General features: G+C 36.5%; 1 protein-coding gene across 3 annotated transcripts; it reads right to left on the bottom strand.

The window, feature by feature from the left end:
* Window positions 1–11,203: 11,203 nt before the first annotated feature.
* LOC134538311 (palmitoyltransferase ZDHHC3) lies at window positions 11,204–25,834 on the bottom strand. Of its 3 annotated transcripts, none has more exons than XM_063379510.1 (6): window positions 25,421–25,834; window positions 21,842–22,027; window positions 21,034–21,170; window positions 14,240–14,324; window positions 12,508–12,720; window positions 11,204–12,166 (listed from the first exon to the last, which is right to left on the bottom strand). In XM_063379510.1, exons 1-6 carry the CDS (start codon window positions 25,499–25,501, stop codon window positions 12,008–12,010), a joined length of 861 nt encoding a protein of 286 aa, XP_063235580.1. In that variant the 5' UTR covers window positions 25,502–25,834; the 3' UTR covers window positions 11,204–12,007. The 3 variants fall into 3 exon arrangements, with proteins under 3 accessions (XP_063235580.1, XP_063235590.1, XP_063235600.1); XM_063379520.1 differs by having other exon boundaries at window positions 25,402–25,460; XM_063379530.1 differs by lacking the exon at window positions 25,421–25,834 and adding an exon at window positions 23,212–23,325.
* Window positions 25,835–26,408: the final 574 nt, after the last annotated feature.

The following is a 26,408-nucleotide window of genomic DNA, read 5'->3' as shown; positions in this document are numbered from 1 at the left end:
CGATCCACATGAGATCATATCAGTTATTTTCACAAAAAAATGTAACATTTATATTGCTTTTATTTTACTTAACATGCTTCATATACTGTTGGAAACTTCCTTAGGAATGTGATTCAGCATACTGCTTTAGAAGTAAATGTTACTATGTTACACCCAACTACACAGTAGTTAATCTGAAGGTTTTAAAGGCCATATTCATCCTCTAAATAAAAGTCTTGAAATTTTATGAAGTACCTGTATTTTTCTTTTTACTGTTCATCGATAGGTTAGGTGTAAACATCAATATTGACTATATTTTAGTTTTTTTTTTCCTGAGCACCTGTTCATCCCAATTAGCATGAATAGCCATGAGTTAGTTTTTTTTTTTTGTGCTTCCAAACCTGTATTTTTTTTTTGTGCTTCCAAACCTCTACAGCAAAGTTCCATACGTACAAAAATTGAAGTTGGCAAGTTGGAGTAGCTCTAAAGAAAAACAGTAAGGTACACAAATAATTTATCCCACAAACACTTCCCTGAAAATATTTATTATTTACGATATTCTGAAAATATGTTCATTAAATACATATACAGTGCAGGACCTTGGCATCAAGAGAATAAAATTGAAGTTACTAACGTTTAGTTTGTAAATTTTCAGAAATGGTCAGGTAAATTACTGTATACAAATGCTAACAGAATACCACATGATGACAATAATGTTACTAGCGCACACAAGGCACAAGAAGCATGTTCAACCTGCAAGGTTCATCTCTCTCGTCACCATCCAACACTTCCTGTGGAGAGCCACAAACTAACAGGGCTCAAGTTGAATCAAAACCTTTGGCAGTGAAAACTTGTGATCTTTATTATTTCATTATTTTTGTACAGGATAAAAGATCACTATTTACAAAATTAAACCTAACAAACAAAACATAAATAAATATCAACCTTCAGGAGTTTCTACACTCATTCTGACAGAAGCATAATACTTAATTATGATACAAATAAAAATTACATGATGAAATTTCACACTAGTAATAAAAATGTCAATGCTGACTTTCAGGTACAAGAAGGTATAAAAAAGTGTTGCAAACTAAACTAATTAATCATCATATAAAATACAACAACACTGTCAAACCATTCAAACAGAATCAAAATAAGTAGATTTTCAATCCCCTAACCAAGCTTACATATTACAACATTAATGATACATTTTTTGTTATGTGATGAGTAACTTTCCTTACAACGGTACACCTACACTAGTACAGTTTGGTCTTCTTCGCAATTTTAAGTAGACTACACAGCGAATGAGCAAAAATACAACAGCCAAAGCATTGTAAATTACAAATATTCTAACTTTCAAGATGTCAGTTGAATCTTGTATGAGAAAAACAGCATTAGGTTTATTGTTCCATGACATAGTATTCATGCTAGACAATGCTTATGGTATGAACGGGAAAATGCCAGCATGAAAATGAAAAAGTGCTTATTTCCAAAATGGAACACAACACTCGAAGAGGGGTTCGAAAGAAGAAGAGGGCGGGGGGGGGGGGGGGGGTAGATCATTTCTTAACATTTTCTTATAAAATTTTTAACTTGAAGCATAAAAAAATATTTTCTCTTAGTGAAACATATATATTTTTTAAGTTATACTTCTTTAGACATGTTATAAAAAAAATTACAAGTGAATTTTTACTTTGCGCATTTACCATGCAACAAAATTTTTGCAGGATGGAAAAAAAGGACTACATACAAAACACAGACTACATATTATACCTAAAATTATGATGTGCTTTTAATCTTATACTTTAGTGATTGATATTGAATACTGGTCCATATCATTAATAACATTTATTTATTGTGAATACTAGTTATAATAAATTGTATTTGTAATTTTTTCAAGTGTATTTTTAAGTGTATTTACATAATTAAGGTTCGGTCATACTTCTTTAGGCACGTTATGAAAAAAAAATGATGAGTTAATTGATACAATGTTTGCGCAACATGCAACAAAAAATGACATGATGAAAAAATGTTACATACAAATAAATATTATATGTATATGTGCTTTTAAATCATATACTTTTAGTGATTGATATTGAACTGGTCCATAAAATTAAAAAAATAATTTTATTTATTACGAATATTAGTGATGGATAGGAATTGTGTTTATTTCAAGTGTATTTTCAAATGTATTTATATAAGTTAGGTTATGCTCTCATATGTACAATTTATTTGCATTATAAATTATTACATTTTACAAATGTAGCATATTTAATGATCTTAAGTAATAAAATTTTATCTAGATTATTTGACTAAATTCAATAATTAATTTTATACACATGTTTATATTATTATTGAATACTAAGCTATAATTTAAATTTTTTAATTTTATTAAATTTATACTTTACCAACTGTATTTATAATCCCACTCTAGTCCTTTTATTATTTTATTTCTATTAGTTATTTACATGGAAAATTAGTTTTTTAATACCCCAAGAAAGTATAATGGCTTCGTGACACTTGAGCAGAGGCATTCCTACCACCCTCCCCCCAAATTCCAGTACAAAAAAAACCAGAGCGATAACAAAAAATAATCTAGCTCAAGCCACGCCTGTCCTTCGAAAATGGTTTGATTTATTTTTTGTCCCTGCTCGCTCCCTGCTCCCAAACGCAAGCAACGAGGGGGCTCGGGTAAAGTTCTAGACCCTAGTCACGCGAGTCTCACGGATCACAGATCACGGCCAATAAGAGACCTTGGTTTGATACGGGAAACATGTTTTCAACAGGTGACACTAGATGGAGGGAATTGCATCTTTTCAAACTTCATGCACTTCTCAAGAGACATAAGGGAACATGTGAACTGCAAGACAGTACATATTGCACTTTTATAATCATCTTATATTTCCTGATAATGAACATAGGTAAAAACTAATTAAAATAAATATCACATTTAAAACCCATGTGAAAACACTGAAAACATTTTGCTGTAAAAGAAAGAATTTCGTACAATTATTTTAATTCTTGAATAAACATAACACCTTTAAAAGCTTTGGTATATACTGGACCTGTGTGAAACTAAAACAATGACATTTACACAACCCTAGATGTATGTCTACCTCGGCTACTTAGGACACTCCAATGATGGCTGCTAGAGCACATATCATCCTTAGATTGCAGTGTGTATTTAAATGGTTATTTACTCTCGCTTTACAATGCATGATTTCTGATGTTATTGCTGTCCTTGTTTCAGTGTGTTCTGCTGCTAGATACACCCAAAGGGCACTTCAGTTTTAGACACACCTTTGTAATGTAATAAAAAAAATTTCAAATGAATCTGTAACATTCTATTTTGTAAAGTAAAATTTGCAATGAGATGTTTGCAATACATTTTCCTGTTGTATTTCATCAACAGCTCATCTGATAATATTTCAATATTTTTTCTAAGGAGTCATCATTGAAATATGCCATCTTGGTTTTAACTGTGTTTGTCAACAATCTGAATATTAAAACTTTTTGCTCTTTTGAGCATACATAATTTTATGGAATTCCTTGATTTTAATGGTGACCAACGCTACAAATAGTTTCTCTAGTGAAATAAATTTGCTACTTAGTATTGAATTTTTCTTTCTTTCAGAATGACTACAATTGTAATATACTGTCAATAGACACTATTTTATGGTCTTACAAAAATAAATAGTAAAATTAAAAATATATATTTAAGCTTACAATAATTAAAGATGGTGAACAAAATAATAATTTTAATGTTAAAAAGTCGGGTGATATCAATTTGGCAATAGTAGACCCATTTACTATGTGCTGCAATCTAAAAGTGAGACAGGCTATAGCAAATATGTTATCAACAGCCTCAAATGTTATGTAGATGTTCCAAAACCATAGAGTAGCACAAGTACAGTGGGTGAACCACACACACCTTAAGAAAAACTTCACATCATTTGAACTATTTTAGAGGACAGTAAGTATCCACCTCAAGAAAATAATTAATAAAGGTAAAACAAAATCCTAAAACACTAAAACACCAATACCTGAGAAGAGACTCGAACCAGTTACTGCCACCCCAGATACATTATGAACTGCTTTTGTGTATCTCAGAACTCAAGACCAATGTATACTACTCTTGAGCACACATTTGAGTGCACCGTCCTCACACACGGGGCCTAAAATCCACATCGAAGCAACGTGCGAATGGTGCCAGCAAAGCACGATCTTAAACACGAAAAACTGTGAAGCTTTTAAACATGCTAGGTGCTGGCATATGCAAGACCAAAACTTGAAACATCCAGTATAATATCACAGACATGAGTGATCTGTCTAGCATGCTCAAATCCACCCACCCAGAACTCTACAACCATTTGAAAAGGAGGAGGGGGGGCGGGAATGAAAATCATGTAGTTTCCCACCTGAGGCAGGTGTCTACATGGATGGACTAGGACTGATACTCAGGAGTATCTGTAATTCCGGCCAGTGTGGGGAATGCGTTGAGTTGAGATAAGATGGGGTATGGAGCAGCGACGGAATAAAGTGGTGGGGTAACGGGAAAAACCCAAGAAAACCCAATGCAACTACAACCACGTTTCCTACTTGCGAAAATTATGATTGGACCCGCCAAAATCTAACCCAGTTCGCCTTGGTGGGAGATGAGTGTTCCAACCAAAGTGACTTTTGCTGGTTTTATATGCCAACAAGAACTGTGATCCATTGCACATGATAAACATCTCTCATATCAAACTAATCCTTAAATCAGTCCTCCAATATTTAATACACACGTAATTAAGTACAGCCAAGTGCTTAAGTATAGTATAGTATAGTATAACGTACACAATTAGTAAAACCACAATACTAAAACAAACGAAACCTTATAGAACAGGTTAGTTATTCTCTGAAATCATTAATTAAAATAAACAACTATTCAACAATGCATCTGTTTTACCAATAGTCATCAAATGTGTATTTCATGCTTTTTAACAGACAGATCACCAACTACACTAATGAAAAAGTCTACAGAAAACTAAAAAAAATGGTAACAGCAAGTAACCAAACAAGAAAGACTAGTGTAAAAGCAAATTTGCCTCCGATAACTTCAAATGTTGTAGTTTTACAGAAAATTGAGTGCTTACAATCACAAGTATTAATAGTTTCAGTACCATTACAAACACACTTCAACCCATTCAATTAAAATGTGTTTAAATAATACAGTTAAAAAAATTTTATAACCCTTTCTTATATTTTACATAATATTTTCTCAAGCTGTTTTGCATGCACACAGAGGATAATTTTTGCTCAGCATATTGCAAATATTTTGCTTGATAAGTGTAGGACAAAAAATGATTCACTCAATTTGAGCATTAGACATGTAAGTAACTCATTACTCATATTCACTGATCTTGGAAACCTCTACCGATGAGTATAAAAGTGGTTTAAATTCTAACCGACTTTCCCATGTCCAATAATACAGCAATGCCAGTAAGAACTGCTAACTGTATGAGAAAAGCCAACACTGCATACAAGTGTCTCTACAGTTTGCTTAATATATTTTTGTATAAAGTGTAAGTAGCTCTACTGTGATTTCGTACAACCATGAATCCCTTAATATTTTTTTACATCCTTATGAGACTAGAAAATTCTTAGCAAAATACAAGAAAGAGTAAAAAATAAAATATTTTATCAAATCATCGGATGGAAAAAAGTTCCCATGCAGCTCTTGAATGTCAAGCAGAATTAATAAATTTACTAATGCAACTCAATCCTAAAAGAGCATATTTGTAGTGTTATACAACATTACAAAAATCCCCCACAATCTCAACACCACTTCAAGAAAGTAATTTTTCCTAAATAAGGTGATTGTTTCATTGGTGCTTACAGCAATCTGAATGATTTGTGCAATGGGTAATACATAGAGCCAAGATTTTATGGTGTTATGAAAAAGGACTTTTCGTCATTAAGAATTGTGGATTTCGTCTTTATCGTCATAAAAAATTAAAACACATGTAATGTGCCATTGCAGCATTCAGCTGGGCGTACACTCGTTTTTGCTTAACTATTTGTGTGTTTTTTTTTTTGTTTTGGCAAACTGAACGCTGGTTTATTTTTTTTTAAGAATTTCTGTTATGGGGGTAATTTATTTGTAATTTTGTCTTTAAGTGAAGGTATGTTTTGTTCTAACTATTTGTATTGTATTTTATTATCACATAATTATTATCCAATTTAAGTGCATCAAGAATCAAAGAAAAGAACTCTGAACAAATTTAATTATTTTAAAGTTTAATTAATTATATTTTCGTCAAGGCAGTGTGCTATTCAGTTTTCGGAACTATTCTTTAAATTGTGCATTTGTAACTATGTTTGGCTAACTGTGTTATGCCATCTATGGTCACTTCCTTCTTCTTGGTGACCATCATGTGAAAAACTGTATTAATTTCTGCTTTTTATTTATCCACCGCATCCATGCGGTAGTTTCAAGTTTGGGTAGCCGCCTATTGGCGGCCCACGAGTCATGGATCTGGAGTGCTTCCCTATGCCGGCCATGCTATGAACTACTTGTAACCCTTTGTTTGGAGTAGAGGATGTTCTCCTCTCTTTTCTGACGGCTACGGGATTCACTCACTCATGAATTCAGGAAAGTGATTCTTCGTTTTCATACTTCGCATGAAGCATGTGTTCGGCAGTAAATGTGGACAACCTACCTAAATTCATTTTATAAATTTTTCATCGTTTTTTTTTATTTTGTTTTGCTAACATAATTTATGAATTAAAGTAACGTTAATATTTATTTAATATTCTGGGGCCCCATAGTTTTTTTAATTTAAGTAACAAATGTAACAAGTAACAAATGTAACAAGTAACAAATGATATTCTATTTATTGTTTATGAAGATTTATAAATAACTAAGTAATACTGTAATACTCATAAAGTTTTTTTTTAATATCAAATATAACTGATGGTCTGAAAATGAGTTAGTTTCTATTTTAAAATATTACCCCCAAGTTAACCTAAAAGAAAACATTTCTTATTATTTTGTGAGCTGGTTGTTCAGTCGGCCTACCTTTGTGCTTAACTACTTTTTCAACCTTGAGGTGAGACACCATTGAGCCTAAGGTTCAGGGCAACTTCCACTGCTAGCCTTTCTCAAAATGGTCAAACCTAACCAGGCTGGGAAAGGTTGGTAGAGTAATAACATGTACACACCTAGGAGTTGACAGTTTTCACTTCAGCCAAAATGTCTTCAACATTTTCAGGAAATATTCCCTTAGCCAAGACATCAAGAGTAGTTTGCAGTTTACTCAATTTTGTGCACAACTGATGAGCAGTAGGATACTTTGTTCCTTCAAGAAAATTAATTAGCTCTACAAATGTGTTACAGTTTTGAGCCACAAATGTAAGCGTGGCCTCAAGACATTGTAACTCTTCCTTCTGGAGTCCCTTGATATATTTAACACCAGAGTTATCTTCGCTAAGCTGCTCAAAGAATTCCACAATGTCGTGCAGATGGAGTGCGAGGTATGATACAGATTCAAACCATGTGTTCCAACGTGTAACAACTGGCATGGGGAATAACTTGACCAGAGCCTTGTTTTCTCCATGTTTCTGGAGAAGAAATTGAAGGTATGCATGCCTCCTCTTTCTGGTGTTAAGAAAGGCCATCTTTACCTTACAAACGAAGAGGTTCAGTTCTTCCAAGTTGTTTTGCCAGATCTGCCCAACAATGTTTACTTTATGGGCCCAACATTGTATGTGGTACATGTGGTCACCAAATACACCTTCAAGGGTGCCAGCAGATTTTGTCATGTACCTGGCACTATCTGTAACATACGCAATTATGTTTTCTTCCTTGACTTCATATTTGGAGTATACATCAATCACTGCCCGAGAACAACAAACAGCATTTGCTGCATCAAGGACACAAGAAGCCCCTAAGATAACATCTTGTTCAGCACCTGGTTTCAGAATTTTAAACAAGATGTTGAAAACACAATTATTACTCTTGTCAGTGGTTTCATCTGCGAGTATGACCACATCTTGCCCCAAGAGCTGCTGCTTGATTTCCACTTCTTTTTTCTCTCTAAGTAGGGGAATGTACTTTTTCCTCATCCAATCTGCTGTTGGAAGATCACCAGCACCACTTACATGCTTCTGCATCCATGCAGTCAGCTTGCTGTTGTCAAGTTTCTCAAGAGGAATACCTGCAGCTACAAAGGCTTCAACAGTTTCGAGAACAAAATCTTCCTTTTGTTTTTTTGCGCATATTTGCGCCACTCCTGCTTCTGGGATAGACAGCTGTCGTTTCAAAGTGCATGGGGATCGTTTACCTTTTACATGTTTGTCGCTAATTATGTGCTTGTTTACCGTGTCCTTACGTTCATGCTCCAAACGGCAATTACAATATTTACAGAAAAGTATTTTTCCGTCACTGACATATAATCCCTCATTCTTAAACTCGTCAGCACGTGATGCCGCAGTAGCTTTATTTTTCGGCATGATTAAGAAATTTAGCTTTCATTTATGCACGTAATTTGTAAACAAAGCCCGGAGGTACCAAAAACTAGTATTTACTGAAGTTGTAGCGAAAAAATAAACCGCGGGAAGCCTACTTTTTACAGGCGAGAGAGCCATATACTCAACCCGAAGTAAAAGGTTAGGTTATGTCAGGTCAGTGAAATAAATGTTTTTATTTATTTTCCGGGAGGGTTGGGTAGGTAAGCGTTATTTAAAATATTTAATGACCGTAAAATAAATAAATCCTTGCAATATGGTACTTTTTCATTAGCGATCGGAAAACTTCGATTATGTTACGATTTTGGCTCTCTCGCCTGTGAAGTGTGAAATGAAAATGAAGGCTTCACGGTAAACTGCTTATTCAACAAGCACACAAAATTGCGTTACAGTGAAATTTCATAAAATATCAAGTGATCATTAAATATCAATATTCGCTTTTATTTTATTTTCATACGCATTTATTTAATAAATGCAGTTTTTGTTCACGTGTATTTTTCAAAGGATACAGCAAACAAGGCGCTGAGATTTTTCACGTTGTTGTGTTTGTTAACTTGTTAATTTTAGTTTACGATCGTCAGTTGTAAATATTGCGTGATCTCTAGTGGCTAGATGCGTTTAAAAACCCTAACCTAACTCCGATAACGATCTTTTTTTTGTTCGTGAAATTGTCAATTTTTGTGATATCTTGTAATTTTTTAAGATGAATAATTAACGCATTAAATAACCACCACACTGCAGTTGGATGACGACCATTTCTTCTACAAACAGATACAGAATTTTTGTCAATCAACCAATAGTCGGTAGTTAACGATTTAAATCAATATTGAGGTGTTTATTTGTGGTTAGAAAACATTTCGCATTTTTCGTGGTTTGGGATGAATTTCTCGTGAAAATTCACGATTTCGCATAAAACCATATAATCTTGGCTCTAGTAATACATAATTGAACAAAAATTTTTTTATTTCGTTAATAGAGAACTTGGTTGCTTAAGTCATAATTTCTTTTTTTAATCATTTGTTATTAAAAGTTTACCTTAAAAGGTGAAAAGTATTTTGTCATTGGTTTATTTTTGAGCCTGTAAAAGCATGACAAGTGATAATATTTTTACACGTGTAGTAATTGTCAACATCAACATTCCATAAAAGTAAATACTCTCATTTAACATTGACAAATTTTCAATAATTAACTGCAGTTCATTGTCACGGCTTAAAAACTGTTGAATATAAGATGCATCTGTAGGTTTCCATAACCCCCGTTAAAAGTATGTCGGAGGGAATCAATGATTCGGCAGCAAGGCATACCCACATCATGACAAGCAGATGCCAAAAGACATAGCCAGAAAATATAATGATATGAAGTTATTAACATCACTAAGAATAAATAAACAAACTGGTAATGACAAGCTGTATCCTTATATACAGACAATATGTCAATTCCTGAATTTTTCATGCAGCATATAGGTAGACACGCCTGTATTTTACAAAAACATTTTGGGCCAAAATGTTTTTTAAAACATTTTAAGTTTTACTACTGTTATGGCAGCAGTGTAGTAAGCCTCAATGCCCCGTCACATGTGGAAGAGAACCTCTCACTATGCATAGCCAATAATAAAACAATTTGTGAGAAACATTATGTCAAAGTGTTGCAAAATACAGGCGTCTCTAAGAATAGGAAACGTCGTTGCTGCAGAACCTGGCCAGCCCCACGCAGGGCATCCACAACAGAACTCAATCCTAAAATAGCATATTTGTAGTGTTATACAACATTAAAAAAATACCCCACAATCTCAACACCATTCCAAGAAGCTAGATTCAACCAAACATATCTCACATTCGAGAGCTGAATCAATTTAACATACTACAATACTTAGTTACACTGACAATGCATGTTTAAAATGGAATGTAAGAATATCTCTATTATAGGAAATACTGATCTGACCAAACTTAATATGGTGGAATTATTTAGTGAAATCATTATTAGTTGTTAATTGACTTCAACCTGAAATGATATTTGTATTAACTTGATTCTTATTAAGATGATAAGTTTTATCATTCTTATTAATTTTACCATCAAAAATGCAAGATTTCACATATAAGAAGAATTTAAGATACTGTCAAACAAATTCCTTTGTTCCTCTTGGTTTAATGTAAAATGGGGATAAACTAACAAACACACACTTCGAACAAATATCACCAGCATTTTCGTCTTCCCCCTCTCCAAGAAATTCACTTTCATGAAAAGGGTAGACAAAGTAAAAGTCCCGCAGAAAGTGCAGTACAGCAAGCAGAAAGTGATGCCTACAATGCTCCAAGTAACTGTCTTGAGAACCATATTGTTCTACTTTAAAACATGCGAAGATGTGGTCTACATCTGGCCAGTGTGTTGCATTTTCATGAACACTAAACAATCCTCAAAATTCAAAATTTACATTTCGATATGTATACATATCCATATGAAAAAGAATTTAGCAGTCAGGTTTAAAGCTGTACTACTACTCTGGGCCTGCAGTCTGTCAAACAGTACGTACATCACTGCCTCACTTCTAGAGTGAAGAGGTCTCAAGTCCACACTTGCCTGGACAATACCATCTAAATTCACTGTCATTCAGAGGCAAAAGCAAAACACTTCAAGAAAGTAATTTTTCCTAAATAAGGTGATGGTTTCATTGGTGCTTACAGCAATCTGAATGATTTGTGCAATGGGTAATACATAATTGAACAAAAATTTTTTTATTTCGTTAATAGAGAACTTGGTTGCTTAAGTCATAATTTCTTTTTTTAATCATTTGTTATTAAAAGTTTACCTTAAAAGGTGAAAAGTATTTTGTCATTGGTTTATTTTTGAGCCTGTAAAAGCATGACAAGTGATAATATTTTTACACGTGTAGTAATTGTCAACATCAACATTCCATAAAAGTAAATACTCTCATTTAACATTGACAAATTTTCAATAATTAACTGCAGTTCATTGTCACGGCTTAAAAACTGTTGAATATAAGATGCATCTGTAGGTTTCCATAACCCCCGTTAAAAGTATGTCGGAGGGAATCAATGATTCGGCAGCAAGGCATACCCACATCATGACAAGCAGATGCCAAAAGACATAGCCAGAAAATATAATGATATGAAGTTATTAACATCACTAAGAATAAATAAACAAACTGGTAATGACAAGCTGTATCCTTATATACAGACAATATGTCAATTCCTGAATTTTTCATGCAGCATATAGGTAGACACGCCTGTATTTTACAAAAACATTTTGGGCCAAAATGTTTTTTAAAACATTTTAAGTTTTACTACTGTTATGGCAGCAGTGTAGTAAGCCTCAATGCCCCGTCACATGTGGAAGAGAACCTCTCACTATGCATAGCCAATAATAAAACAATTTGTGAGAAACATTATGTCAAAGTGTTGCAAAATACAGGCGTCTCTAAGAATAGGAAACGTCGTTGCTGCAGAACCTGGCCAGCCCCACGCAGGGCATCCACAACAGATCGCACATGGCAGCTGCACGCTCACACGGAGTACAGGTAGCTCTCCAGCTTGGTCTTGGGCGGGGGGCGCGTGAAGGGGGAGAACCATGCCAGCGAGAAACGCCCGAACACTGCCTGGATGCTCTTCCAACGCGACTTCTTGGCCCAGCGTGCCTCCTCCTTCTTGAGCTGTTCAATGCCCTGCAACACGGCCCGCCCCACACTTTACCATATCCAAGATTATAAGTTCTAGATATTTTCCATTTTTTTACTCTCAAGTACATTTATCCATTAAATTTTCAGGTTTACTTGTTTATAAATTCCCGTTTTTTAAGTTTCCAGGTTATCCCTAACAATTTCAAAATCCCACCTAAGCTCAAGGGTTTCTTTAAGCAATTTCTAAATCACTTACTTCCCAGGTATTCCCAAAGAAATTATAAATCTGATCTGTAAAAGATGAATGATATCCCAGACCAGTTTCAAAATATCAGAACATCAGGCTTAATGACATTCTTCATGGTTTTCCAAGTCCGCCCACTGACCGTCTCGTCGTTCCAGATGGCCTGCAGCTGGGTGCCCAGCATGACGACGGTGAACGTGGCGAACAGCAGCCCCTCGAACACCAGGAACAGCAGCAACACCACGGTGGCCGGTGGGGAGTAGGCAGAGCAGTCCTTCCACTCGCTGTTGGTGCACATGATGAGCTGGTTCACCGACAGGATGAGCGAGTGCACCGAGATCACCGCGATGTAGAACTGCGACCAGCAGGGAACCACCACTCCAGCGTCTCTCAGGCCGCAATCAAACAACATTGCACTTTCTTGCAGAATTTCAATATGAATGATGTTAAGAGACGGCCAGAATGGCTGAGTGGCACGCTGGCCACCCTCATCAATGGGGAAACACGCTGTGACCCAGCTCTCCGCTTCCCCTCTCCCAGTACCTTTAAAAATAGTCCTGCACCTTACTGCCTCGTCTGGTACATTCTACACATCCTGAGAGCACCGTCGCCTGAAGTGGCGTGACTAGAACGCCATTTTTCTCATTCTTATGACGCAACACTGCGGAGGGCTACAAGATCTACCCAGGACAGAATGTCACAGGTATATAAGTACTAGATGCAAACCTTCGCAGAGTGAGTGACAAGAGACTGGTGGCGACACCGGAGAGCGAGTGCAAGATTGATGAGTGAAGTTAAGTGGGTGAGTGACCCGGGTGAGCGATAACCAGGCGACAAGTGGGCTTTATGTGCGAAGGTTAGTGCATTGGGGACTGTGTCACATCACGGATGAGTGAGTAGTGTGAAGCAGTGTATTGGGACTGATGTATGTGGTAAGAGACAAACAATAGAGAGAAATTAATTTTTTATAATTTAATTAATAGTGTAAATATTAGCTGATAAATAAAACTCTTGTTTATTAACTGGGCTATCCTTTACCAACCTGTTTTCCCACCTGTAAAAATAACATATACTTCAACTGACTTATTTAACATTCAGTTGCAAGTGGCTTGGAAATAAAAAAATTAAAAATAAATTTAAAAAAGAAGTGGAACCAGTGTTTATTGATACCTGAAAAAACAAATTAGATAAAAGCAGACCCACAACAATTAAAAATTTCTTTGTAACCAGCTCTCACTGTTGAAAGGTTTGCAACGGCTGCATTAGTCCAATCATGCACCACTACCTTAAGGGTGCAACCCCAACAACACACGACTGTCAGAAGACCCCAGTTCCGTTTACTACATAAAGCCTGGGATAGTTTTGAATAATTTGCACTACAAAATGAATTTTATTTTGGCTATAGATTATTTTTTAAGATAGGATAATGTACTAAGTTAATAGTAACATCTTTCTATGCTATTGTCTGTATGTGAGCATAGTATATAGTATTTATCCTCTATTATGAACTTTTTAAACCACTTGAAAAATATTAATTACAATTAAAAAACTTTAAAATTAAAAAGTAGGTAGATAGAACTGTGAAGTATGATCATATGTATATACTAGTAGATCTTGATTTTCTTTACCACATATAGAATTATTTTGTTATGTTTGTATATAACAGATGATAACATTTATTTGTGTTTCCATAAAAGTATAACTTGTTAGCAAATTTTCCCTTAAATACCTTTTCAGAACAATTAACATTAACTTAGAACCTAGGAGTGCAGATCAAACCATCGACGTCTGCTTTGTTACAAGCCTGAAATGCTGCAGTATAACAGCCACCCAGGTAACAACATACGTGGGAATAGTTCTAAATTAAAACTCACCGTGAACAGCACAAAATATTTTTGGTTGTTTTCACCCACACAGTTGTTCACCCAAGGACAATGGTGGTCCATTTTCCTTATGCACCTGAAAAAAAATCAAGTCCAATCATCAGCCTAACCATCAGAGAAAATCACGTTAGTGAAAATTAACAGACATATTGGATAGTGATGTGGGCCAAGCAAATGCTCAGTGGGCTGGACATTTAGGAAATGGGCAATTGCCTGAGAATATTTTCAAAGCACTTTTAAGCATTTATAAAATTTAAAAAAACTCTTTGACTCGAAGTATATAAATTATGTTGAAATTTGATATTCATATTAATGTTTGTGTTTACTTGAATGAAATTGAGTTACAATGTCTAAAATTATTTTTGATTGAAAAATCTAGACAGGAAAATAGAGACAGCTGTGATTAGCCCATGCATCACTAAGGGGCTGGGTTACGCTAAGGCCGACAAGAGATGACAGCATCATCTGTTTTTTTTTTGTAACACATGTACATTGGAAAATAAAAATTAAATTTAATAATTTTTTTTCTGAGGGTAATTTGAGGTCCACAAAATTAGAGGAGTTTTACATTTACAGGTAGCAATACTCCCAAAAATACTGTAATATTTTTTGTAGGGCAGTAGGTCAAGTTCCATGTTATTGTTTTGTATAACATGTCTGACAAGAAGATACATATCTGAAACTACTTGCTAGAAGCAATGATAAACATTATAATTGATACAGGGCCGTGGCCTCCCATCTTTAATAAAGCGGGGGTTTTCGTTGAATGCTCGGAATTTAAGGGCGCCACCGTGCAACGGGCACGGACCTATGAGAGACTCTTTACCAGGGTCGTGACGTCACCCATGTGAGACGTGATTTTAATTTCCCCTGAAGCCAGCCTAGTACTAATATCTGCCCGCTCTCAGCGTCGGGCACGCTATTCCCTACGCCGTGGGCTCTAAGGCGTCCCACACGCCGTCACACTCGAGATGGTCACACATATTTAAAAAAAAAGAATAGACATTTAAATTTATACGCCCTTATTTATTTGGCCAACTTCGATTACACACGCACACAATTTAAACTGTAACAAACGCTCGTGGCACGAATCGGTTTAAGTGAAACGACCAACCACGTGGTCACACATCGACTTACGTATAATGCTTAAGAAAAAAGACTGGTAATGGTCATAATGTAATTATTAAAGCAGTACCCCGACCGAGAGAAGTTCTGAGGACTAAACGAAAAGGATTTAAAGAGAATTAAAGACGAACAGAATTACTATGCAGAGATGAACAGGCGGTGAGGTCTCCGGAGTGCTGAAGCGTCTGCTCTCGGTCGGAAGACTGCGGCGAGCTCTCAGCTACAAAGATCCACAATGGCGTCCTCCCGCCGAAACAATTGTCGTTAATGGTATTTGCGATTCCGTGCCACGGGGAACTAAAGTAACATGAAAAAGATTCTTAAAAAATTACGTGACATTTACTGAATATGTATTAAAAAAGGATAATAAAAATTACAATTATTAAGGGATATATTTAAATAGTGTCTGGCTTCGGTTTCCTTCGGTGTGCTTCGTGAATGTCCGGAAACGTCCTTATAATTAAATACACAACTCTAAATAAAATACATAAAAACCCTCCCGGCCGATCTGCCGTCACGTCACACTCGTGAAACAATAAAAACAATTTACAATGATGCATTTAATTATATTAAGGGGTGCGGCGCAATGGCTCTACAGCGCCCTCTTGCCGGGCGACCAACGCACTCACACACGCATGCACTCGTTAGGGGGAGGTTTGAATGGAGGGTGGTGGTGTTTGGGCGGTGGCATATCGGACTCAAAGGGGCGGCAGGCCTGGACGATGTCATAATATAAATACCATTACTATTATTGTATGAAATTATTGTTTTCTAAAATAAAAATGATAACTAATAAACAATATATGTAAAGTAAGTCATTTTTCAGTAATTTATTTTGTAATTCAAAATGGCAACTGGCATCACTTCTAGCTTCTACCATACACAGCATTGCTGATATGGCAGCCATTTAGTTTTGTGACTAATTTTGTTTTGGCTTGATTGACTGTTTGTTGAGAAAGTATTTTTTTTGTGCCAAGTGTTTATGTTAATTTAATTCTATTAGCAATTAGCATTCTTGCAAAATGGTTAAGAAAAAAGACCTGCTTGGAATTTTTTGACTTTGAAAAAAACAATTTGGAGTAAGTTGAAAATAATTTTTTAGAGCTTTTAAGCAATCACATGCACATAAAATGGCAAATCACATAAAAATAATGTTTTAAGTGCCATCAGGACTTAAAAAAAAGTTCTAGTTTTAAAAACAAACAGTGGAAAGCCTGTATCAAAGAAAAGCACATGGGAACCATTAGTGGTAACAGATGTTAAAAAACCAGAACCAAGCTCAGGATTAATTTCAAGTGAAAAAAGTTCTGTTAATGTGGAAACTTCTTTACAATCTGTGTCAACAACTCCAAAAGCAAAATGCATCTCTTCATTTCTTCAGTTTTATTCTTAGATGCTAATGATATTTTTATTTAGGAAACGCTGAACCAAAGTCTTGCCAAAGCCATATTCGTCAGTATATATCCCTCAACCATGGTAGAACGTTCACTATAGAAAGAGTTTTTCAAAATATCAGGCCTTCATTACAGTTTCCTCCAAGATATTGGCTAGCCTCTACTTATTTAAATGCCAGTACAAGGAAATGCAGGGTAAAATAAATAAACAATTAGAAGGGGCCAAAAATTTCCATCTGCAGTGTGATGGTTGGAGTTACCTCAAAAATGAATCTATTATCAACTACATAATTTCAAAGCCTGAACCACAACGCTGAGTACCTTGCTCAGCTAATCACAAATGTAATGGAGAAGCATGGACCAGAGAAGTTTCTGGTAGTAACTGGTGACAATGCTGCAAACAAGATAGCTGCATTAAATATAGTAAAAGAATAATTTCCACATATAGTTCCACTGGGGTGTTTAGCTCATCTATTATACTTATTTTGCTCAGACATTTTAAGTTGTCAAACAGCAAAAACTTTTATTGCAAATGCAGTTGAGGTTGTCAAAACAATAACACACAGCCACATCTTAAAAGCATTGATTGATGAAATATCAGCAGCTGACAAGATGTTCAAAACGAAGATTTCACTGAAGGTCCCAGGAAATTTCTGCCTTAAAAGAGTATGCAATCTAAAACAGTTGTCCTACAAGCCGTACCTAGTTGTCAGTGAAAAGGCGCAATCATATCTTAAGCCAAAAATAAAGAAGAGGGTTCTCAATTATGTTTTCTGGGTGAGAATTGACAAAATGATAGAGCTGATCAAGCCAACTGTCCATATGATTACAGCTTTTGAAACCAATGAACCAAAAATCATACAATAACCACAAAGTTCAATAACTTAGAAGCAGTTCTTATTGAGAAGCTTCCATCCTCTCCACTGAATTCTACAGAAGAAAAGTGAACTTTGGCAAAATTCAAAGGTACAAAGGAATTTGGTTTGGCACAGATTCACCTAGCAGCTGATCTTGATCCAGCAGCACAAGGTTGTAAACTAAAGCCTATTGAGATGCTTGATGCAAAAAGCTTTGTATGCAAACCAGCAAAGTACACAGGGTTAGATGTAGGTACTTCAAGTGAGAGAAAACCTAGCTGATTACAGGGACAAACAAGGGATTTGGTCAAGACAATTTGTGTGGGAAGGAATGGGACTAAAAAGTAACAATCACGTAAATACTTTACTGTTGTGGCGAGGATTAAGAGGCACCTGTGAACTAACAGAAGTTGCAATAACAATTATTGGGGTGCCAGTGGCATCTGCTGCCACTGAGCGAACGTTTAGCACTTTTGCCTGGATCCACAATAAAAAAAGAAATCGGCTGTGATGTGACAAAGTGCGCAAAACTAACTTATCTGGCTTATAATTGGAAATGGTTGAACAACAGAACTCCCAAGTCCCACCAACAGAATGTCAAAGAGAAATGTGGAGAAAACCCTTATGCAAATGAAGAGGAAGAGGAAATCTCAGAGTTTGATGAATCAGTCAGATAAATCTGAATCTGAGCCACTTTACTTTTCTGAGGACAGCAATGAAAATGAATGAAGCTGTGGAAAAAATTAACCAATTTCATTCCATTTTTCTATTAGGTGCCTGGCTTAATATATGTTAGCCTTAGCCTATTTAATACCAAAATAATAATAGTATGTATGTTAAATGTATTAGTGCTAATTGTTAAATAATACTTTCCTGGAAAAAAGTTGAACTGTTTAATGAGTTTTATTTCAAAATAAAAATTGTAATACAACTTAGTCCATTAGACTGGAATAATGGATAAATAAAGATTATATATCATATTTGATCAATTATATACAAGATTTTATAAATAAGTATTATCAATAAGCATTTGTTTGACAATAAATTCAATTTTTTTTTTCAGAAATGCATAAATTCCCAGGCATTTATGGATTTTCGGCATTTGTCTGGGCATTTTACTTCAGCATTTGCCCCAACTTATAAATGCCTGGGAATTTTACATAAATAATATTGGATGACTGAGTAACATGCTTTAGTTGAAGACTGTTTCTGCAGTGGAATTTATGCAGATACGAATGAATAAATGCATGGAATGATGCTACAATGAGTCACCAGATGGCTGTAAGGATGAGCGTAGTGACGCCGACCGCCAATGCTCCTCTATGTCGCATAGACCGCTATGCCTCATCGACGTCTCGCAAAAGAGTGTACACTGAACGCGCTCGTGCGCGCAGCAAAGTGTAGTTCGTGCGACGAGGCGAACGCCATGCAACGAGTGCTGCGCCGGCGGAAGGATCCGGCCGGGTGTGGCATATCCCTCCGGCGGCACTACAACAAATTAATTTATGTATATTTTCCCACAGGTTTTTATTAAACATTATTAATATATTAATCAATTAATATTTCAGTCCTTGCAAAATCATGTTTCACTGTGCGATTTGTCCCGAACCTGGCCGGTTCAGTTTCCCGCGAAATTCACACGTTTCCGCGGGAGGGCTGGCGGGACTGCGGGTCGCGCGCGGCAACACCGGCAGTGTCCTTCAGGAGCTCCGACAGGCCGGCAGCCTGCGCGCAACGCGGAACCATCAACCTTTGCTTTCACCAACATGTAGTTTTCAATAGTGTAATATCTTTTAAACTTTTACGTACAGTTCCGCGGCCAGCCTCAATCTACCATGAGGTATTTAACTTAATTAAATCAGTGCTCCAAGATGAGTGTTCTACGTAATACGTAAGTACTGTGGGGAGTCTAAGAGACTTTACGTCGGCGCTTCACGCCCCAACTTAGCTTACCGGCTACTTAGTTTTGGCCTGCACGGGGCAGCCAGCAGGCGACACGTGCCACCGAATGTAATAACGAATCAGTCCCTGGGACACGTCTAGGTATCACGTAGAGTCGTCGGAGACACGGGCCTACGTGCCACCAGCCCAGTTTATTAAGTGTTATGTAGTAGTGAAATGTTTGTTCGTCAAAGTGTAATCGGTCATGTTAGAGTTTAGGTATCACCGCTGCACGGCCTCGTGCCACCAAATGTAGTAACGATTCAGTCCCTGAGACACATCTAGGTATCACGTAGAGTCGCCGGAGACACGGGCCTACGTGCCACCAGCCCAGTTTATTAAGTGTTATGTAGTAGTGAAATGTTTGTTCGTCAAAGTGTAATCGGTCATGTTAGAGTTTAGGTATCACCGCTGCACGGCCTCGTGCCACCAAATGTAGTAACGATTCAGTCCATGGGACACATCTAGGTATCACGTAGAGTCACCGGAGACACGGGCCTACGTGCCACTAGCCCAGTTTATTAAGTGTTAGGTCATAGTGAAGTGTATTGTTCGTCAAGATATTGTTCGTCATGTTAGAGTGTATTTTTGTAACTGTCAAATCACGTGTACAAGTCCGCCCCTCACGCGCATTAAAATCGTGAGCCGCCACTGAGGAAGTGAGCTGCGCGTGTGACTAGTCGCGTCGGGAAAACAGTTACGGCCAGAACGGGCTGCACCCTGTATAGGGCTGTGCCGTAATAAATTCGTCAAATATCTTCCAGAAACTTTGTGTTATTCTTCAGGCGTCCCGAGTGGCCATAACAGCTCGGGGGGCCCTACTGCGTTAACCCCTACCTATAGCCACAAGGCCGAACCCTCCCTGAGATCTCGAACCCAAGCAAAAATCACGTAAAAATCATAGGAGGTAGCGGGGACGGCGTCAGTAGGTGGCCACACCATTACCAACTTGGCAGCTTAAATTACTGTTGTTTACACGACCCTTTTGCACTACTTAAAATGTTAACTGAAATAACTAGCTTATTATTTTTTTTAAGTTAACAACAAAGACTGGGAAAATAAATTTTGAAACAATTATTTCTCAAAGAAAAAAGGTAATATTATGTACTTGACAACACTAATTTTTGTACACATTTTTTCATAAAATAAAATTTTTGTATGATTTTGCAATTAAGTTTTTTTTTTCACCAACAATATTTATATCACAAATTATTTACAAATTATTTCTACGAATAGATAATTAACTATGTATTTGTGCAAAACTGGCTGCCAAAAATAAAGGCAATTTCCCTTCACCTTTCTTCTGGTTATTTCAGGTTTTACTGCAATAGTAAAAAATTATTTCTCCACTGGTTTTATTCAAGCACCACGGAACTGCAGAATGCTTGTGAAATAAACCTGAAGGTGGCAGTGAGAAGACGTTCACCGGACGTCACACCAGTCGAGAGGTGGCAGGGAAGGTGCTTACCTCTGGCACACGGAGCAATGGTGAGCGCGCTCCGGCTTGATGCTGCAGCACTTGGGGCACTTGAATATCACCTGTCCCTCTCGGAACCCCATCTGCTGGATCATCTCCTTGGTCGCGTTTCCCTTGGGCACTGCCCCCTGCAACAGGCACATGCAGTCCTCACGCTGTAGGCTAAGCATGATTGGAATATAAAATTCTAAAGAAACTTAAATAATTTCTAGTTATCAGTGGTGTGAAAAAAAACCCAAGACCTTATCTACATAGTGTTAAAAAAATTAAAGGGAAAAAACCGTATTTTTTTGTCACTAAGATGGGACTAAAGCCGAAAACTACGGAGCCAGACACAAAATCTAGGAGGCAATGGTAAAAACATAACTATATACTATTTTTATTTTAACATTAAAGTATTAAATGGTGCAATGTGCCAGTGTAATGACGCACCCATCAAATTCACCTGTTTTCAGGTAGTCAGATTGTATATATGCAATGTTCCCAAGTGTTTGGAACACACGGGAGCTGCATTCATGGTGAGTGAGTCTGCCGTGACGGATAGTGACCGATCTATACCAAGTACTTTATTTATCTACAAGCTCATGTAGTGCCACTGTGCACCGAAGATAAAATATACATACACTAGTTTAAATACCATCCCGGTTTCTTGCACCCAGTCACTTGTGTACAAAAAATTTTGTAACAATAAAATCTCTATATATTTATACGTTGGCATCTGGGCAGAAGTTAGTTATACAAGTGACAATGCCCAGCATCTAGGCACACGGCTCACTGGCCAGCAAGGAGAGGCACTCACAGGGTCGGTGAACATGGCGCGCAGGTGCGAGGCAAAGGCCAGCAGGGCAAAGGTCTGGAAGATGGCCATGTTGGCGTAACGGTACACGGGGTACGGGCACGGCAGCAGCATCACCACCGTCACCACGAACTCCGCATACAGGATCAGCAGCCATGTCAGGACGGCGCAGATGACGCCACAGATATCCTGCACACAACCCACGTGTGCTCAGGTCAGTGGCGGTCCTAGGAGGGCGATGGGGGCATGCCCCCCCCCCCCCCCCCAAGAGGTGTGCCATATCACGCAAACAACTCCCGTTATTCGCTCCTTCCACTGGCTCAGGTTTACTTCACTGCATGGCGACCACTTGCCTCTCGCAGGAGCCAGCTGTATTCGAGTTCAGACTTGTTCTGCTTGAGTTTCCAGTGTGCAATGGTGCGGTTTCTCAAGAGTATTACATCGCTGCGCTTCATTCCCTTCCACATCGTTCGCTTCTTGGCTTCAGTCCTTCCACTAATCTCGCAAGCAACTTGAAGCAGAACATAACTTCCAAACCATTATTTTTATATTTTTTATTTCAAATATTTTTTCTACAAACATACGGTGGTACAAGATACAGGTGGTAAAAAAACGTGTAAAGGATCAGATAGAAATGTCTGATACTCCACACCTTATATTTTTCATTAAAATATAATGGTATAAATGTTAAAAATAAAAATACATATACTTATCAAGTTATCCAGTCATTGCACAAATTTTTTTTATCAAAATAGTTTAGAAAATCACATTCAATCCACAGAAAAATTGAATATATTCCATAAAATTACATAAAAATACAGTAAAGTCCCGCTAATTCAATCTATTTGAGGCCAAGAGCTGTTTGATTACTGTGTTTTCTGATTAGCAGAATAATGTGGTAATGCAATAGTATTTAGTTAAATCCATCACTATAGGCATTATTTTATCACCTAACAATACTATAACACTTAAAAAAAACAAAAAAACATGTAGGTAGTTCGGTCACGGTATCAAAAATAATTTATAAAAAACAAAAAAAAATTCAAGTTTTTAAAATACTTTTCACCCTAAATTTGTTACGATCAGCTGGATATTGCATTAGTGGGGTTTGGATCAGCGGGATTCCAGTGAATATAAATTTGGTACTGTGAATGATTAACCAGTCATAGAAGATGTTTGAAGCACAGGTGTGAAAGCAAGCATGTACAGCTCCCATCAAGACTTCATAACTCTCCTTACGGTTCTGGCCTGTATCGGAAAGGCATTACTGCAACATTCTCACGTTAGGTACAGAATTCTCACCTAAGAAATCAGGGTCAGCAAACACAAATCTCATGACAAGCACATTCACAAAACAACCAGCAGGTTTAAACCTAGTGATCGAGCACCATCCCACAGCAGACACTTGGGCTCGTTGCACTGTCCCCTGAAGGACGTCCGATGCCGTGTGCAGTGCTCATATCAGTCTTGTCTTGTTCCTTGTCCTGGCAAGGCCCCTCCCATCCAAGCCTCTCCAAAACCTCCTACACCCTCTCTCAGGAATGCTCTCGTCTCCTTCACTTCCAGCATTTCAACTCATTTCAATGATCTCACCAGAAATAAGTGCTTTCTCCTATCTGTAGCATTCATAGTCCTCCTACCCCCTAGATCCCTTTCAGTAGCTTACTCTGCAATTAACCCGCAAGTGGTGCAAGTTCACATCTCAATACCATGCATCACCAATATTTTGTTTGGTGGAAGAAAAAAACGTAGAGGAAATATATGACTTCATGGAAGGTGGCCAATAAAAATTGTTAGAATAGTGTATTATTTGGAACATTGGAACCTACCAATGTAAGAGAGAATGTACCTATTTGTTATAGAAGTTACTATTCATAATTAAAATTAAGATGTGGTTGTTTGACAAGTAGTAGTGAATTCAGATATAACTTTAAAAAAAAAAGTGGAACAAAAAGTTTGCATGTGATATTGGTGAAAGAATATTAAAGAATAGAAAGTTAATGCAATTGGTGTACTATAGAGCAATAACATGATGTTAAAGTAATGTACTAAGAGCTCTGAATTTAAAGAAATTAATTTGTATACTGGTCAGTGGTAAATATCATCCGAACATGATAGAGGTAAGCGAGGATAAAATAGTTTGGAAATTCTTTGAGCAGTACAGAAGTGTTTGGGGCAAGCAGAATAGGTAAATTTGTATCAGGGTAACTGTTCTGTATCACGAATTCAAGATTATCCCTTGATCCTGATGTCATGATTGTGTGTGTGTGAGAGAGAAATTGTGTGTATGTGTGTATTGATCCTGTGGTGAATGATTGGTGTTTTAATTTAACACATCAGTAAATCTTGACCAAACAAAACTCGAATTTCACAATACAAACATATTATGTATAAGGTATTGACGAAATTTTTTCTTTTGTATTCAACTTACCATCACAAGCTCTCATTATTTCTTAAGATCTTTTGGTGTAAAAAATTAAAATAGAAAGCATCATGTACTCCAGGATCAAAGTATACAGAATCATGCCATCAGGATCATGGGATAAACTTCGAAACGTGACATAGAACTTTTACCCGTATCAGAAATAGAGAAAACTATGATGCAAGTTAATTAGTTTTTAATTTTTTTACGTCTACATCTTTAAGTACCTTTGTTTTCTAGTTGGGGCAACAGCAGATATAGAAGTTTCTGGTAGATACAAGTGAAAATAAAACTTGTTTTAAATGGAACATTTATAGGCCCTCTATGCACATGAGCATCACATTAAATACTAGAATGGTAGGAATTCTGGTATACAATACAGAAAAATATTTCATTTAGTAACAAAAAATAAACTAGAATTTCAACTAATTTCACTAGTAGGTATATTTTGTTATACAAAATCAATTTTTTTACAACAGTAAACTATTAATACAACCATTATAGGGAAATGACACTACACATAAATGCAGTGAAGTAATCAAATAGAGCTTAGGTTTACAGTTTAGTGGTGAACAAAAAAACTAACATATACCTATTGCAAAATATCCTATAATTGATGGGATTTTATTTTACAATATGATACAATAATATATTTTTTAAATAAATTTTTACACTACAATAAGTAGGATTCTAGTATTCATTTTGATACCTGAATGTAATTTCATTAAGACACAAATTTAGTGTTTAGTGAAAAAAAGGGCATGCAAATGTTCTCTCCCAAATCCCCCATATTCCTTGCTGAAGCCATAATAATGAACAGGTAGTGATGACATCAAAAACCTCTTTGTCGAGAACTTCTATATTGTTAAGGAATCGTGATGCACACTAAGTTTCAATCCCACTCCTCCTTTCTCCTTCATAAGGTTAAACACCCTTACTAGCGTCTCCGACCAGTTCTTCTCCTAAAACGTGACCATTTAGGGTCCTAACCATCACTGATAGCTTGCAAGTCTCCTCCTCAGCCCAACCTGCACACACCCCTACATTCTCGCTTGAGCTGTGTATTCAAAAGGTCACTTACAATACAGTGCACTTCCTATCATACTACGCCTAACGCTACTGTAACAAAAGCTACGATTACCTAATACGAGATGGCGTACCTTGATGCACCACAACCAGCCTCCGCAGCACCTGTTATGGGCATCCGCATCTCTCCTGAATGCCGAGTATTCATATTCCATCCTTCATCGGTTCTGGAGTAGTGGTGGCACAGTTTCTGTCCAGTTGAATAACCTATCGTCCGGAAACTATGCGAATTTTATCACCAATAAGTATACAAACTGGTGTAAGGTACGAATGGCAATGCATTTAGGTTAACGTTTTGTGTACGTCCACATACAGTTATTGGGGAAAAACACAACACAAGCAAACACTATATGATTGTCTTATATGTATTTGACATTCTGGAAATTTTCGCTAAATATCTTCACATTTGGAATGGAAAAAAAAAAAGAAAATCCGAAGCCCACAGCACCAACCCACTCATCAGCTGATTTGTCTCTTTTTATGTCTGTATCATAGAATATAGATATAGGTTGATGTCTTTTTCTGCTCATGCTCAAGGTATCAAAAGTGTCTAAGCCAACAATTGAAATGTTGTAAAACCAAATTCTTTATGAGATTAAAGAAATAACGGCATTCAAAACTGTTTTACATAGTGAAGTTCGTCGACCATAATAAATATATTTTAAAGCTATTATTTAAATTAATTAAAAGAGTTTAAAGAAAAAAAGTTTAAAGAAAAAGATTATAATAAATATATATATATATATATATATATATTAAACGTTTTTTAATATGATTTGAAACGTTAATTTTTATTTCAGTTAATATGCTACAAATTTATTGAAACATTTTCCATTACCATACTTGGGTTTTACTTTCAATGCTATGTAAAATATTGTAGTAGCACAATATATATCAAATTCACAAAAATTAGAAACACATTATGCAGTGCATTCTAGGGGCAGCGCCTGATCTTAATGCGTTAACGCAACAGTATTTTGGTAATTTTGAATGTAAGTTTTTTCCCATTTTTATGCAGTTGCAATTATTTATTATGGCTGGAAAAGTTCGTGCAATGATGGA

The sequence above is a fragment of the Bacillus rossius genome, chromosome 1 (assembly GCF_032445375.1).
Source record: "Bacillus rossius redtenbacheri isolate Brsri chromosome 1, Brsri_v3, whole genome shotgun sequence".
In the NCBI taxonomy this organism is placed as follows: Eukaryota; Metazoa; Arthropoda; class Insecta; order Phasmatodea; family Bacillidae; genus Bacillus; species Bacillus rossius.
This window is presented reverse-complemented; position numbering and strand designations above follow the sequence as displayed.

Excerpts from the sequence above, each read along its gene's own strand:
- LOC134538311 (XM_063379510.1), bottom strand. The coding sequence starts at position 25,501 with ATGGAATATGAATACTCGGCATTCAGGAGAGATGCGGATGCCCATAAC. Across the intron at positions 14,325-21,033 it reads CATTGCTCCGTGTGCCAGAG|GTGCATAAGGAAAATGGACC; the intron begins GTAAGCACCTTC and ends ATTTTTTTTCAG. Across the intron at positions 12,167-12,507 it reads CCATCTGGAACGACGAGACG|GGCATTGAACAGCTCAAGAA; the intron begins GTCAGTGGGCGG and ends GCCGTGTTGCAG.